At 43.7% G+C, this 14,214-nt stretch overlaps 1 protein-coding gene across 1 annotated transcript in view; it reads left to right on the plus strand.

Moving 5' to 3' along the window:
* Positions 1-14,214, plus strand: part of LOC115548971 (uncharacterized) — a 138,740-nt gene that overhangs the window by 51,590 nt on the left and 72,936 nt on the right. Inside the window, exons 28-32 of the mRNA XM_030363930.1 lie at positions 198-352; positions 695-807; positions 938-1,019; positions 1,401-1,538; positions 1,771-1,933. Of these exons, the coding sequence (XP_030219790.1) occupies positions 198-352; positions 695-807; positions 938-1,019; positions 1,401-1,538; positions 1,771-1,933 (651 nt within the window). The remainder of the gene's footprint in view (positions 1-197; positions 353-694; positions 808-937; positions 1,020-1,400; positions 1,539-1,770; positions 1,934-14,214) is intronic.

Raw genomic sequence — 14,214 nt, forward strand, 5'->3', positions numbered from 1 at the left:
CAGGTTTTGACCAAACTATCCTCTTTGGATATTAGCTGTTTAAGTTTTTAGCAGTTGTATTCAAGGCTTGAATGACAGTGTCATGTACATCATGTTTTTAAGGCCACATCAAAGCCACAAACAATTAGCACCAAGTTTTTGGATCTGGAGGGTGGATGTCATTCAGCTCTTTCCACTCTCCGCCCCTTGACTCGCAGGGCCCCTGAGGAGCCTATCAGCGGACGTGCGTGTTAAGGGAGCCAGGGTGTCTCTGCTTGGGGACATAGGGGAGCTGGGCCCCCGAGGAGGCTCCATCGAGGCCCGGCTTACCCTGAAGCACAGCCTGGACGGAAAAAACACTCCAGTCTTCCAGGTGAGACCCAGGAATGACAAGAAGACCTGAGACAGAAAGGAAAGAGCGAGAGGGGTTCACTCTCTCACTCACTCACTCACTCACTAGTGCCATGCCAACTGATGCTTTAAAACCTTCCAGAAAGAGACAATCCATCCCGGTGACAGGGGGGGTCTGATGTTAGTATATGTTAGAAAAGCAGAAATAGCTGCCGTGATGACGAGTGATTATGCCGGGACGGTTTTTCCTGTCATTAGCTGTGGCTCTGTGTGCGTGTGGGTGTGCGTGTGCGTGTGTGTATGTGTGTGTGTGTGTGTGTGTGTGTGTGTGTGTGTGTATGTGTGTGTGTGTGGGTGTGTGTAGGTTGAGGCTTGGGGCCGGCTGACTGAATCACAGCTGAAGTGCTCCATGGCTGTAAACCCAGCGTTGGGTTCATCATTGGCTCTCATTATACAAGGACATCGCCTGCTACACAGGTACAGTATGAACACACACACACACACACACACACACACACACACACACACACACACACACACACACATACACACACACACACACAAGTCAACGCACTACTACATCATAAAGATGTGATCTGCTGTACAGTAAGGAGTTGATGGTGAAGGTGGTCCAAAACATCCCCCAGCTGATGTTCTACCTGCCTGGTCAACTCAACACCAGGACGCAGGTGGGTGTGTTACTTCACAGCCATGATGCACGAATGATAAATAACAAGATAAACAAAATATTTATTCTCTCTCTCTCTCTCTCTCTCTCTATCTATCTATCTATCTATCTATCTATCTATCTATCTATCTATCTATCTATCTATCTATCTATCTATCTATCTATCTATCTATCTATCTATCTATCTATCTATCTATCTATCTGCTTTGAAGAAAGGCACATATTAAGATAAAAAAATTATAGACATTTTTTATCTGAATATGTGCCTTTCTTCAAAGCCTCAAAGGAGCTATACTTTCCTTTCTCAAAGTGTAGGGATCGGGTTGCAGATTAAGGTGCTCTGGAGTAAACCTCTGCAAAGTCTTATCTCATCTGGTCTCAGGTAAACCATTCAAGCTCCAGAGTAGCAAGCGTGGTGGAGCTGTCCTCGGGAAGGAGGAGGCTGTTGGCGCGGTGTGAGCTGGTGGTCCTCCAGGGGGGATATATGCAGGCAATGGAGCTCAACCACACCTTCCCACAGGTATCTGATCCCCACGCAATCACTAGCAATCACTCAAGAACCAATTTGAAAACAAGGATATGGTTTCCCCTGAACACCTTAAAAAAAAGAAGGGATTTTTGGAGAATATGAACTGGCCCTCTTAATAACTGCTGTATTCATCAGATCGACCCCATGAAGTTGTATAAACTAAACAGAAAAGAAAGAAGAATTGAATGACCCTCTTTCATTCATTTTCATGGTGATCCCCTAGCTGAAGCCGTTACCGCGGGCCATGGCAGTGCGGACCCTATTCGAGGCCAAAAACTGGAGCCACCAGATCCAACATGGAACAGTGTGGGGAAATAGGGAGATCCGCTTGACTGGCGTCTACTCCGTGCCACCCTCACTGGAGATAGGGAACCATGTACTGAAGGGTAAGCTAAGAATATGACTGAAATCAGTCATATTCTCTCACATTTACGGCATCGGAATGTCGCCATGAATCCCTCCTCCTCCCTGGACTACAACACTGATCATGGAGACATATGAACCTGTGACCTGAAGGATTGTTGGAATTCAAAGGTTGCAGGTTCCAGGTTGATATATATATCTTCTTACTACTAATTATTACACGGCTCTTCTCAATGCTGTGAAACACTCTGTTCACTTGCATGGGCCTTCCCAGCTTCTGGTGGTGAATTATTTTTTGATAATTCAGCGTTGCTATGCATATAATGTAGTCCAGTAACTTATCAACACCAGCGTACTCGGTTGCTAAGCGACCTCAACGTCTTTGTCCGGCTACTTCTCTCTGATCAACACTACAAATGCTGGTAAGGGGCTTATTTTCAGGGCTTATTTTCGCGATAATTGCCGATGTTTTTTATATGATCCCTTACATAATAGCAGGCCTGTCGGACAAGTAACTCCTCCACACTTGGTCAAGTGCGCAGTTGCCAAGCAGCCCGCAGCTCTCACACACACACACACACACACACACACACACACACACACACACACACACACACACACACACACACACACACACACACACACACAGCACACACAGCACACACGCACGCATGCGCACACATGCACGCGCAGACACACACCGCACACACGTGCGCGTTGCAAGACAACGGCAAATCACATTTTGTGTCCCAAGCTTTCCTTAACGATGCAATAATATTAAAAATAAAATAAAATAAAAATGGTATAAGATAAGAGTTAAAAGATGTGGTGGGATTTCTAATAACGACTTATCTAATTCACTTCAACTAGCTATAGGCAAGAGGAATCGAAGAGTCCAGGTCAAGTATAGATGGAGAGTTTATTGCCACCCACAAACGAGAGACAACAAAGCCGAATGGTATTCGCGAATACACACTACTGAATGAATCCCGTACAGCTCCTTATATCCTCAATCCTTACACAATACAAAGTTGGACTTTCATCAAATATTGATGTGCATAGAATGTTTTTCTGGGTCATACTGTGTGGATGTCAGCATATTCTCATGTCTTCTGGGTCCCAATGTGACCTTAGAACATAAATACAACTTATACAAACAGAGATGATGCACACGTGTAAATGTAAGCATTGTCTTCAGAGAGTACATCAGATGGGAATAGACTGGATCCACTCACTGGTGTCACATGGCACATCAGGTGGGAATGGACTGGACACACTCACTGGTGACACATGGCACATAACATCTAGGCTAAAGGTGATCAGCTCTTTTCCACTATTAAAGTATCTATATGATATGTAGGCCTAATAATAATAATCATAGTTTAACATAAAATGTAAGGTTCATTTCTACCATAAAGAGTAAAAAAAATCTTTAAATAGTTCAAATAAAACTAAATATGTACAGCATTGTACTAAGTTGCACAATCTTAAAGAGACAGCTTCCCTATAACACATTATTTCTATAGAGTCCACCACAACACTATTTGTTACACTTTGTTGCTAAAATGTAATAATACTCTCCTCCTTGAGCCTCCCAAAATATCTTTACACTGTGTTGCTCAAACTTATTATGACCTCCTCCTTGAGTCTCCCGAAATTTCTTGCGATATTGTCTGACCTTAAGTCTCACCTTCCTTTCCACATACCATAGCCTCTCCTGACGGCTACGGCACCTTTTGTGTGCCACATTGTACCTGCCCTCTGCTTCTCTATGCTCGTTCATGACTGGTGTCATTAGGTAGGGTTTCAAGGAATATCCCGAAAAAGCCATCCACTTCCCCTGCCCTCACTCAGGTATGCATTGATAAAATAGCATTTGAGTGAAGCCTGTAATAAAGTAGGTAAAACAATTATTTATGTTAGTGTCTATGAAGGACCCACCTGGTGTTAAATATGAAAGAGTCGTGGGTGGATTCAGGCCACTTTGCCAACAAATGCCGTCTAACCATAATTTGGTCCCCTATGGCCTGAACATTGATGGCATGGTATCCCTTAAGGCATACATATGCCGGCTCAGTTGGGCCACTTGGAGCTTTGATGGGGAAAAGTGACCCATCAATAAGCTTAATTGCCTCCTTAATCTGCTGCAGCTCTTCTCCACAGGGAAACTGAATGTAGTTCTGTGCAAGATAGCAGATGGCATTGGTGACCTCCTTGAGATCGCGCAAAATACTGTGAAACCGAAGACAGGCTTGCAACCTCAGTCTGGAAGTCACCCTTGGCAAAAAAACGTAGGGCATTGGTTACCTGCAAACCACTTGAAAGGCTCCATGTCTCCTTGTAGGCCTCTCCAGAGCAGGACGTAATTCTTCCACCAAATTCAAAATGAACTGCCTTGGCAGGCGATAATATGAAATTAAAATATGGTCCTGAAAATTGAACACGTCATTATGCGATCTCAGTAGCCTTTCAGTCATCACGTTTCTGTTGTTATGTTCTTCCTCGTCTTCATTGTAACAAAGTAGCACTAGCAGTGCTGCTGCCGTTTCTTTCAGTTATTGACAGTTATTTTGAATTTAGGACAGGGTGTATGGCCACCTAACTTAGGGAGCCTAACTTAAGAAATTCCTAACTTAGGATAGTTCTGTAATGGTTAGATTCCTATCTTAAGATACGATAGGATTTCTTCCTAAGTTAAGTTAGGAAACCTCCTTCTGTAATGCCAAAACCCCTAAACGCTTTCCTATCTTAAGATAGGATAGGATTTCAGAGTCAGGAAGTTTCTATAATGAGGCCCCAGTTCTCTGCTCTTTCCCAGCTGTATACCCTTGGAAAACAATTATTAAGTTATAGAGTAGATTCGGTTATACGTTAAGAAATGAAAGTCTGTCAACCCAAACTGTGTTTATAAACTATTGAAAGTTATCATTTTCCCATTGTCTAAAATTGTTCCCACCTAATTTACGTTATGTTGCTGCCAAATTCTGTCTTTAAGAGTTTCACCACATGCTAAAAACAAGGGACTATACCACAGTGGATATGAATCCACTCTCTTTCAAATGAGAACTACACTGGGTTTTTCAATCTAATTTTAGAAGGATTATACCATAAATGTATTAAAGTCAACTCCTTATTGTATTTTGATATTAACTGTTCTTTCAGCCATTCCCAGCTTCAAATCTGTCTCTCTGTATTGTATGCCCCCTGCAGAGGATATCGTGAATTAAATGCAAGGTAATACTGGTAGATATCTGGTAGCCCTATTACACTAGACCGCGTTTTTAAAAAATATATAATTCTAAAGAAATCCAGAAAATAATTTATTAATTTTCTTAAAACAGAGGGAATTTAAGTGGGATTAGTCATTAGTCAGCCTGGGTAGAAGATTCATCTTGAATATTTCTGATCTGCCCCAGATTTCATTCCTCTTGATTTCCAGCTAAAGGGGGCAGCGCCTAGATGAGGAAAGTTAAATTCTTAAGGGGGGTGGTTTCACTTTTATTGAAATGTACACTTTTCGTACTCAACGGCAGCAATCTTAGCTACGTAGCGGAAGAGGGCGGAGCCAGGCTGAGCCAAAGTCGGCGCATTTGCCAAATAGCCTGCATTAATAGTCATTTTGTAGTTTTTATAGTTTTTATAGCTTTTTATAGCTGCTAGGCGTAAAGAGTTCACCGTTCAAAGCGGGATGTTTATTGCGGGGGAGGAGCCGCAAATTTAAATATTGCCCCCGTGTGGTAAAATGTTTAATTGCACACTGCATTAGTTTAATCAATGAAAAATTTACTTAATCTACGAAATTCTTAGCGATCAATTAGTCGATTGTCGATTAATCATGCCCATCCCTATTTGACAAAGTTTAGTGTTGGTGCGGCCCGCGCGTTGTTGTCAAACATTTTTTGCTGAGTCGCTTGCCACGCTTTTTTATCACTTGTGATAGGGTTAACGGATTTCCCGAGAAAGTCCCAATTTCAAGTCCCGACAAAAGCCAAACGACGCTAAAATGTCCCGGTTTCCACCAACCGCCATGAAATGTCCCCTGTTGTCAGCGATTGCATAATAATTATAATAATTGATCAGTTTTTTATAGCGCTTTTCTAAGTACTCAAATACGCTTTACAAATAAGAAAGGAATACATACAGACAGTACTGACAATCAAACAAAAGGAAAAATGAATAAATAAACAACACCACAACAATAGGCAACATATCAAGAGAGTGGAAGATGGCGGATGATGATTTGTCAAATGTTGTAGGTGGTCCTGAAGAGATAGGTTTTAAGTTGACTTTTGAATGAACAGAGTGCATCAGAGTTTTGGATGGCCAGAGGGAGGGAGATCCAGAGGGTAGGGGCGATGGCGAAGGCTCTGTCCCCCAGGGTGCGATACTTGGTCTTGGTGATGGAGGTGAGAAGGTTGGCATCAGCCAACCTTCTCACCTCCATCAGCGTAGGCGACGAGTGGCGATGGAGGAGATCTGTTATGTCTCCTATTAATTATTTACAGGCCACCCACATATTCTGCAATTTTTTTCGATGACTTCACAGAATTATTGTCTAGCATCTCCACAGAATTTGACTGTCTAGTTATAACTGGTGACTTCAATTTTCATACTGATGATTTGAATGACAAGTGTGTAAAAAAACTTTTTGCCATTTTGGACACATTTGAACTGTCTCAACATGTGAAAGAGGCTACTCATTGTAAGGGGCACACTCTAGACCTGGTTATCACAAAGGGCCTCAATGTTTCTGATCTCTCTGTGACTGATCCTTCCTTGTCTGACCACTTTTGTGTTTTCTTTAACATATCTTTTATTCCCGATATACAGACAAAATCAAACACTGTCAGAAAACGGTATATCAATGAAGATTCTAATGTACTTTTTAAAAAGGCCATCTCCTTGCTACCACCTCTAAACCCATGTTCTCCTGATGATCTTGTAGAAAACTTTAATTTGAAAATTTTGAAAGTCATAGATGTCATTGCACCTCATAAGGTTAAAACGATTTCTGGAAAGCAAAAGGCACCCTGGAGAAAAGCTGCTTCTGTAACAGCACAGAAAAAGGAATGCAGGAAGGTTGAACGCATCTGGCGTAAAACAAAACTTCATATTCACCATGATATCTATAAAGAGAGCCTCCGTGCCTACAATTTAGACTTAAAAAATGCTAGAGAAACATTTTTCTCCAATATCATTAAAACCAACACTAATAGTGCAAAAACCCTATTTGCAACTGTTGACAGACTGACCAACCCCCCAACAGAAATTCCACCTGATCTCCATTCCACGCAGAAATGCAATGAGTTTGCAGCTTTTTATATTGATAAAATTGAAGGTATCAGACGCGCCATCAATATCTCCACTTCAAACAAAAATGTTGGACTACCACCCTGTTCAGGCAAATTACGTGGCAAGGGTGGCATGCTTTAATGTTATAGACTCTCAAAATCTTGTGGAAACTGTGACACAACTAAAGCCATCCACCTGTTGCCTTGATACTATACCTACCAACCTCTTTAAGAATGTTTTCGACTGCCTAGCAGTAGACATATTGCAGATAGTTAACAACTCTCTCCAGTCAGGCAATTTCCGAAAAGCTTTGAAAACTGCAGTTATTAAACCCCTTTTAAAAAAGCGGAGCCTAGATGCCTCTATTATTAACAACTACAGACCAATATCAAATCTACCCTTCATAAGTAAAATCATTGAGAAAGTTGTCCTCCAGCAACTAAATCACTTCCTGGCATCAACTGGTTGCTATGACACCTTCCAATCAGGATTTCGACCCCTGCACAGCACTGAGACCGCCCCTATTAAAGTTGTAAACGACATCCGTCTTAACACAGACTCTGGCAAAACCTCAATACTAATGCTACTTGACCTCAGTGATGCATTCGACACTGTAGACCATACATTACTTCTGGAAAGGTTAGAAAACTGGGTGGGGCTTTCAGGCACTGTCTTAAATTGGTTCAGGTCTTACCTACAAAATAGGAACTACTTAGTTTCCATTGGCGACTTTGTATCAGAATCAACCAACGTGACATGTGGAGTCCCACAAGGGTCGATCTTAGGACCCTCTTTATTCAACATCTACATGCTCCCACTAGGGCAAATCATGCAAAATAACAATATTGACCATCATTGCTATGCTGATGACACGCAAATCTATGTATCGCTATCACCAAATGACTATCGGCCCATACATCTGCTGTGCCAGTGCATTGAGCAAGTGAAGGAATGGATGTGCCGAAATTTCCTTCAACTAAATGAGGACAAAACAGAGATAATTGTATTTGCTTCTAAAACGGAAAGGCTTAAAGTAACCCAACACCTTCACTCTCTGTCCCTGAAAACCTCAATCAAAGCCAGAAATCTAGGGGTTATCATGGATTCAGATTTACATTTTGACAGTCACATCAAATCAGTTACAAAATCTGCATATTATCACCTTAAAAATGTAGCAAGACTTAGAGGGCTCATGTCCACCGAAGACTTACAAAAACTTGTACATGCCTTTATCACTAGTAAGCTTAATTACTGCAATGGTCTCCTTACAGGTCTCCCAAAACAAACTCTGAGGAAGCTTCAGCTTGTTCAGAATGCTGCTGCTAGAGTTCTAACAAAGACCAAAAAAATTGATCATATTACACCAATTCTGAAATCGTTACATTGGCTTCCTGTAAGTCAGAGAATTGATTTTAAAATCATGTTGCTTACCTATAAATCCCTACATGGTTTAGGCCCAAAATATTTAACTGATATGCTTCCACTACATCAGCCTTTTAGACCACTAAGAAGCTCTGAGACCAATCTGTTAATTATTATTTGAGTAAACACAAAACATGGGAAAGCAGGATTTAGTTACTACGCAACAAATAGCTGGAATAAACTCCCAGAGGACTTAAGACTTGCCCCAACTCTTAGCACCTTTAAAACAAGACTGAAGACTTTTATGTTTGCTATAGCTTTCTGCTAAATAACTTTGCCTTTATTTTCTATTTTAATACTAAAATGCCTTTTTAACTCTCTATTTTTTTTTTTTGCATATGTTTTTCTTTTACTTACCTATTATTTTATTTAATTGTATGACAATGTTTATATGTGAAGCACTTTGAGTCTGCCTTGTGTATGAAAAGTGCTATATAAATAAAGTTGCCTTGCCTTGCCTTGCCTACAAGGGTGCAAAGTTGTTTAGTGCTTTGTAGGTGGTGAGGAGAATCTTAAAATTGATGCGTTGTTTTATTGGAAGCCAATGAAGTTGACGGAGGATGGGAGTAATGTGTTCTCTGGAGGGGGTCTAAGTAAGCAGTCGGGCTGCAGAGTTTTGAACATATTGAAATTCTTCAGGAATAGTTGAGGGAAGGCCATACAGAATGCTATTGCAATAGTCAAGTCTGCAAGTGATGAAGGTGTGGATTAGTGTTTCGGCAGCTGAGGATGAAAGGGTGGGTCGAAGGCGTGCAATGTTGCGGAGGTGGAAGAAGGATGTTTTCCTGACGCTGTTTATGTGTGACTTGAGGGAGAGCGTGGGGTCCATGATGATGCCAAGGTTTCTGACCAGAGGGGAGGGAGTGACAGAGTGACCATCGATGCAAAGTGAGAAGTTCTGGGAGGTGGAGATGATGGTTTTTGGGCCGAAGATAATAATTTTTAATAAGTTTTATTGCGGTTGAGTTTGAGGAAGTTGTAGTCCATCCAGCTTTTGATGTCCGTGAGACAGTTGGTGAGAGTGGATAGGATGGCAGGTGATGGCTGTGGTGGTGATGTATAGTTGGGTATCGTCGGCGTAACAGTGAAATTGAATACCATGGCGGCGGATTATGTGACCTAGTGGGAGCATTTAGAGGATAAAGAGGATGGGGCCAAGCCCTAAGCCTTGGGGGACCCTGTGTGAGACAGGAAGGGTGTTGGATTTGTGGTTGTTGATGGAGATGTATTGGAATCTTTCAGACAGGTAGGAGGTGAACCAGGAGAGGGCGGAGTCAGTTATGCCAATGGATTGCAGACGGCTGAGGAGGATAGAGTGATTGACGTGTCAAAGGCAGCACTGAGGTCAAGGAGGAGGAGAATGGTGAGGGAGTCGGGTGTCAGAGGAGAGTAGGAGGTCGTTGGTGACTTTAAGTAGGGCTGTTTCAGTACTGTGGTGGGTTCGGAAGCCGGATTGGAATGTTTCGTATAGGTTATTGGAGAGGAGGTATTGCTTGAGTTGTGTTGCGACGGCTCATTCCAGTTGTTTTGAGAGGAATGTGAGGTTGGAGATGGGTCTAAAGTTGTTGGGGTCGTCGGAGTCAAGGCCAGGTTTTTTAAGGAGGGGGGTGACTTGATGGTGATGGTTGATGGTGTCTGTGATGAGTGGGGCGAGAGAGGTGAAACAGGCTTTGAAGAGTTCAGAAGGCATGGGGTCCAGGGGGGAGGTGGAAGATTTCATGGTGGAGGGTATTTTGGAGAGTTCTGCTGTGGTTATGGGTGAAAAGATGGAAAGCCGGTGGTCAGGGGTGGAAGGAAGTGGAGGTTCTGAGTCAAGGCTTGTGGCAGAGGAGGTGGCAAGCTGGTTGTGGATGATTTCTGTCTTGGAGTGGAAAAATTATAGGAAGTTATTGCATTTCTCTGGGGTGATGAGGATGAGATGTTATCCTGGGGTTTGAGGAGTTTATTTATGATGGAGAAAAGAGTGCATGGGTTGGAGGATCCAGAATGATTGATGTAGTAGAAGACAGAACAGGCTTTGTTGAGTGCTGATTTGTAGAGGTGCATGTGCTCTTTGTAGGCGAGGGCGTGTACTGTGAGACCGGTTTTCTTGTGTAGTCGTTCTAGTTGTCTAAGTTCTTTATTGAGTTTGTAAAGTTCCGGGGTGAACCAGGGGCCCGAGTGAGTGAACGTGACAGTTTTAGTTTTCAGGGGGGCCAGTTTGTTGAGGGAGGTAGACACTACAGTGTATTGTTTTAGTTGTTGACGAGATCCATGGGGGCTGGATTTACAGGAAAGGTGAGGCCGGAGAGAGTGTTTGATATGCAGTTGGAGAGAGAAACTGGACAGCAGGGACGTGCACAGGGGGGTTGCTCAGGTTGCTTGGGCAACTGCCCATACGCCCTCCTCGACTCACGTTGCCCTTCCGGGGAAAAAAAATATATATATTTGCAGAATTTCATGTAGGCCTAGATAAAAAAAATCGCCACTCGAAACATTTCATAAAGTAAGCGTAGCCTCATTCAATTCCGTTCGGGCACTGAGAGTGAAAGTCAGTAGGGGGAGGGCAAACTCTGCCGCGCGGCAACAGCCGCTTTTGCCGCCTCCCCTCTGCCGCCCTTCCCTCATTGAAATGAATGGAGGCGGCGAGTTGCCGCGCGGCGTGTGAAAGCTGCTTCACGTAGCTGCAGTGCTGCACGCGACCGGAACACCGGCACCTGTGAGACGACTGCCTTGATGTTGTCGGAAAAGGTGAATTTGAGATGTATAACAAACAAACAATCATCATCACGTTTTGTGAAATGAATTACAATCTTCATAAATCCAGGCTCAGTTTGCCACGTAACGTTTAGCCTAAATAATCAGACAGCTAGCTAGCTTGCAGACAAGCAGCCCGTTATCACATAGTCTACACATTTCTTGGTAGCCAAACTAAGCTACATGTCTGCTGATAGTTAGTTTCTAACATTTCGTTTTAACAAGAAGAATAAATGATGGAAGTAATGCATCACATGAATTCTTTCATTGAAAATGGTTCATGCCTAAATCTTATCACTATTTTGGGTATTGTTTGTTATTGTTAAGCGAAGCCGAAATGCCCAGTGAAAAGAGAGCAACTGCCCCTCAAAATTCCTGTGCACGTCCCTGCTGGACAGATTGATTTAAGATTGCGGGAAGTGATTTTGCGGTCCTGTTTGGGTTCGGGGGCTGGAATGTCAATAACAAGTGAGAAGGCCACGTGGTCAGAGATGGAGAGGTCGGTGCTGGAGACATTGTGGATGTGGAGGCCAGTGGAGCAAACCAGGTCTAGGATGTGCCCACGGTTGTGGGTGGGAAAGTTGATGTGTTGGGTGAAGTTAAAGCAGTTGAGTAGGTCCAGGAAGTCCATAGCACTTTTACATTCCGGGGAGTCAATGTGGAGGTTGAAGTTGCTGAGGAGTAAAATAGATTGAAGATAGCGCAGTGATGAATTCCAAGTTTAATTTAGACAGAGAAGGTGAAGTTGCTTGTCAGTGATAAATTCATTGAGAATGAGGCTTTTATTGTTGAGCGATCTTGTGTTGAAGAGGGAGTTTTAGGTACTTTTGTTTGGATTGATTGAGCGGAAGTAGGGATTGGATGGAGGTTGAAAGTGTTCACGCTGGAGTCATTCTGATGACGTGTGTTGTTGTGATGACGCGATGAGGAAGTGTGGGAGCCGGGGTATAAATGCGATCAGACCACAGTGATGGAATAGTGTTTATGGCACTGGAACTGTACATACATTTACGGCGGAAGCCTCTGTTAATGTAATGGGGATGGAGAAGAAGTCGAGTATTCTTTAGTGTGTCAATGAGTTCAGTGGAAGGAGGCATTTGGGGAAAAAGTTGGCGGAGCTGCATGGTTGAGTAGCGAAGTGCCATGGCCGAGGCTGTGAAGAAGCAAACGCTGTTAGAGGTGGATGGTGGCCTTAACTGAGCGGCGATGAAAGACATCCACCAGATAGGAGCTGGGTTGGCTCGAAAGGAAAGCAGCAGTCCGGCCAGAGCGAGGGCCAACACAACCGTACCTGTAAAGGTGGAAGCCCGCCTGGGTTTACCTTCGACCAGGTTACAGCGATGAATCCTGTAGCAGAATTCCAAGTGTCCAAGACGGCTGGTCGAAACAGCTTTTTAAAATAGGAAAGCAGAAAGAACTTAAAAATAATGTTCAAAATAATGTTCAGAATGATGTTCAGAGCCTGAAGCGGCAGCCCGTGAGCAGCAGCGGCCAAAAGGCATCAGCATCCACCAACTGTCAAGCAACTGTACGACTCCACGCATAAAAAACAAGTATAAATAAAGAAAACTGGCTCACTTACAATAGGGAAAAGTGACTATATATTAACTAGTAAACTTAGCTAAACTAATATAGACAAAATAGTTTTCGTCACGAAAATGCATTCGTGAAAAATATTAAAATACTGGATAAAAACAAGCCAGACAGAGCGGCGTTAGACTCGCCAGCGTCCCCGTTACTAGGCAATTTCAACCCTTACATAGCCAACGTGATCTAATTATAGCCCAATCATTAACTTAGATTGGGTCAGTTGGGCTACTTTTTTTTGGGGAATACTTGATTCCTAGCCTGACCCAGACTACCTCCAGCGGCCCCCAGGTAAGTTGAGTTTGAAACCCCTGATTTAAAGGGGCAGCTATTCCTAACAACCAAGACAGAAAATGATATGTGTACAACAGTGTGTTGTATGCAACACTTAACAACGCTTGACAACATAGGTGAATTATGACATATGTTACACTCACTACAAACGTCCCCCCAGAATTCACCATCAGAAGAAAACCAAAACAAAACAGTCATTGGGGAGGCGGGCGTATTAACAGGCCACAACGGCTGTGGAGGTCGAGGAGCCACAACTGCGGCAGGTGTCCCGCAATGACAGGTATGTGGGGCATTGAGTGTGGGAGCTCTGGTAGGGAGGGGAGCAGGGGGCGGGGGCAGAGCTGGTGGTCGTCCGCGTCGTGGGGGCTGGGCCAATTCAATGGGCCTGGCGACGTCGAAGTGAGCTGGCTTGAGGCGGTCAACGGAGATTCGCTCCAGTCTGCCGCCCATGTCAACCACAAAATGTTCGTCCCCCGTCTCCAAAACTCGGAATGGGCCCTCGTAGGGCGGGCGGAGCGGTCTCCTGTGGGCGTCGTGGCGAATGAAAATGTAGTCAGCCGTCCAAAGCCCAGCCGGGATGTGCGACTGAGGGAGGCCGTGACGGGAAGTGGGGACAGGCACGAAAAGCCTTGCATCGTCCAGTAGCGTGGACCGCTGGAGAGTGGCAGACCAAGGAACGGTGGTGCAGGGATGAAATCCCCTGGAACCCACAGCGGCTGGCCATAAACAAGCTCTTTGGAGGACTGTAGGTCTTCCTTTGGTGCAGTCCCGATGCCAAGCAGCACCCACGGGAGCTTGTCGACCCAGTTGCTGTCTTTGTGGCTGGCACGAAGAGCAGCCTTCATCGACCTATGAAATTGCTCACAGAGTGAGAGATAAATCAAATTAACCCTTTCTAAATGGGTGTAGCTATTAATATTAACTATTTAAGAAAAAGTAATTTATTGGAAAGTGCTTTGCTCATTTCTACATA

This window comes from Gadus morhua, chromosome 8, assembly GCF_902167405.1.
Source record: "Gadus morhua chromosome 8, gadMor3.0, whole genome shotgun sequence".
Taxonomy (NCBI): Eukaryota; Metazoa; Chordata; class Actinopteri; order Gadiformes; family Gadidae; genus Gadus; species Gadus morhua.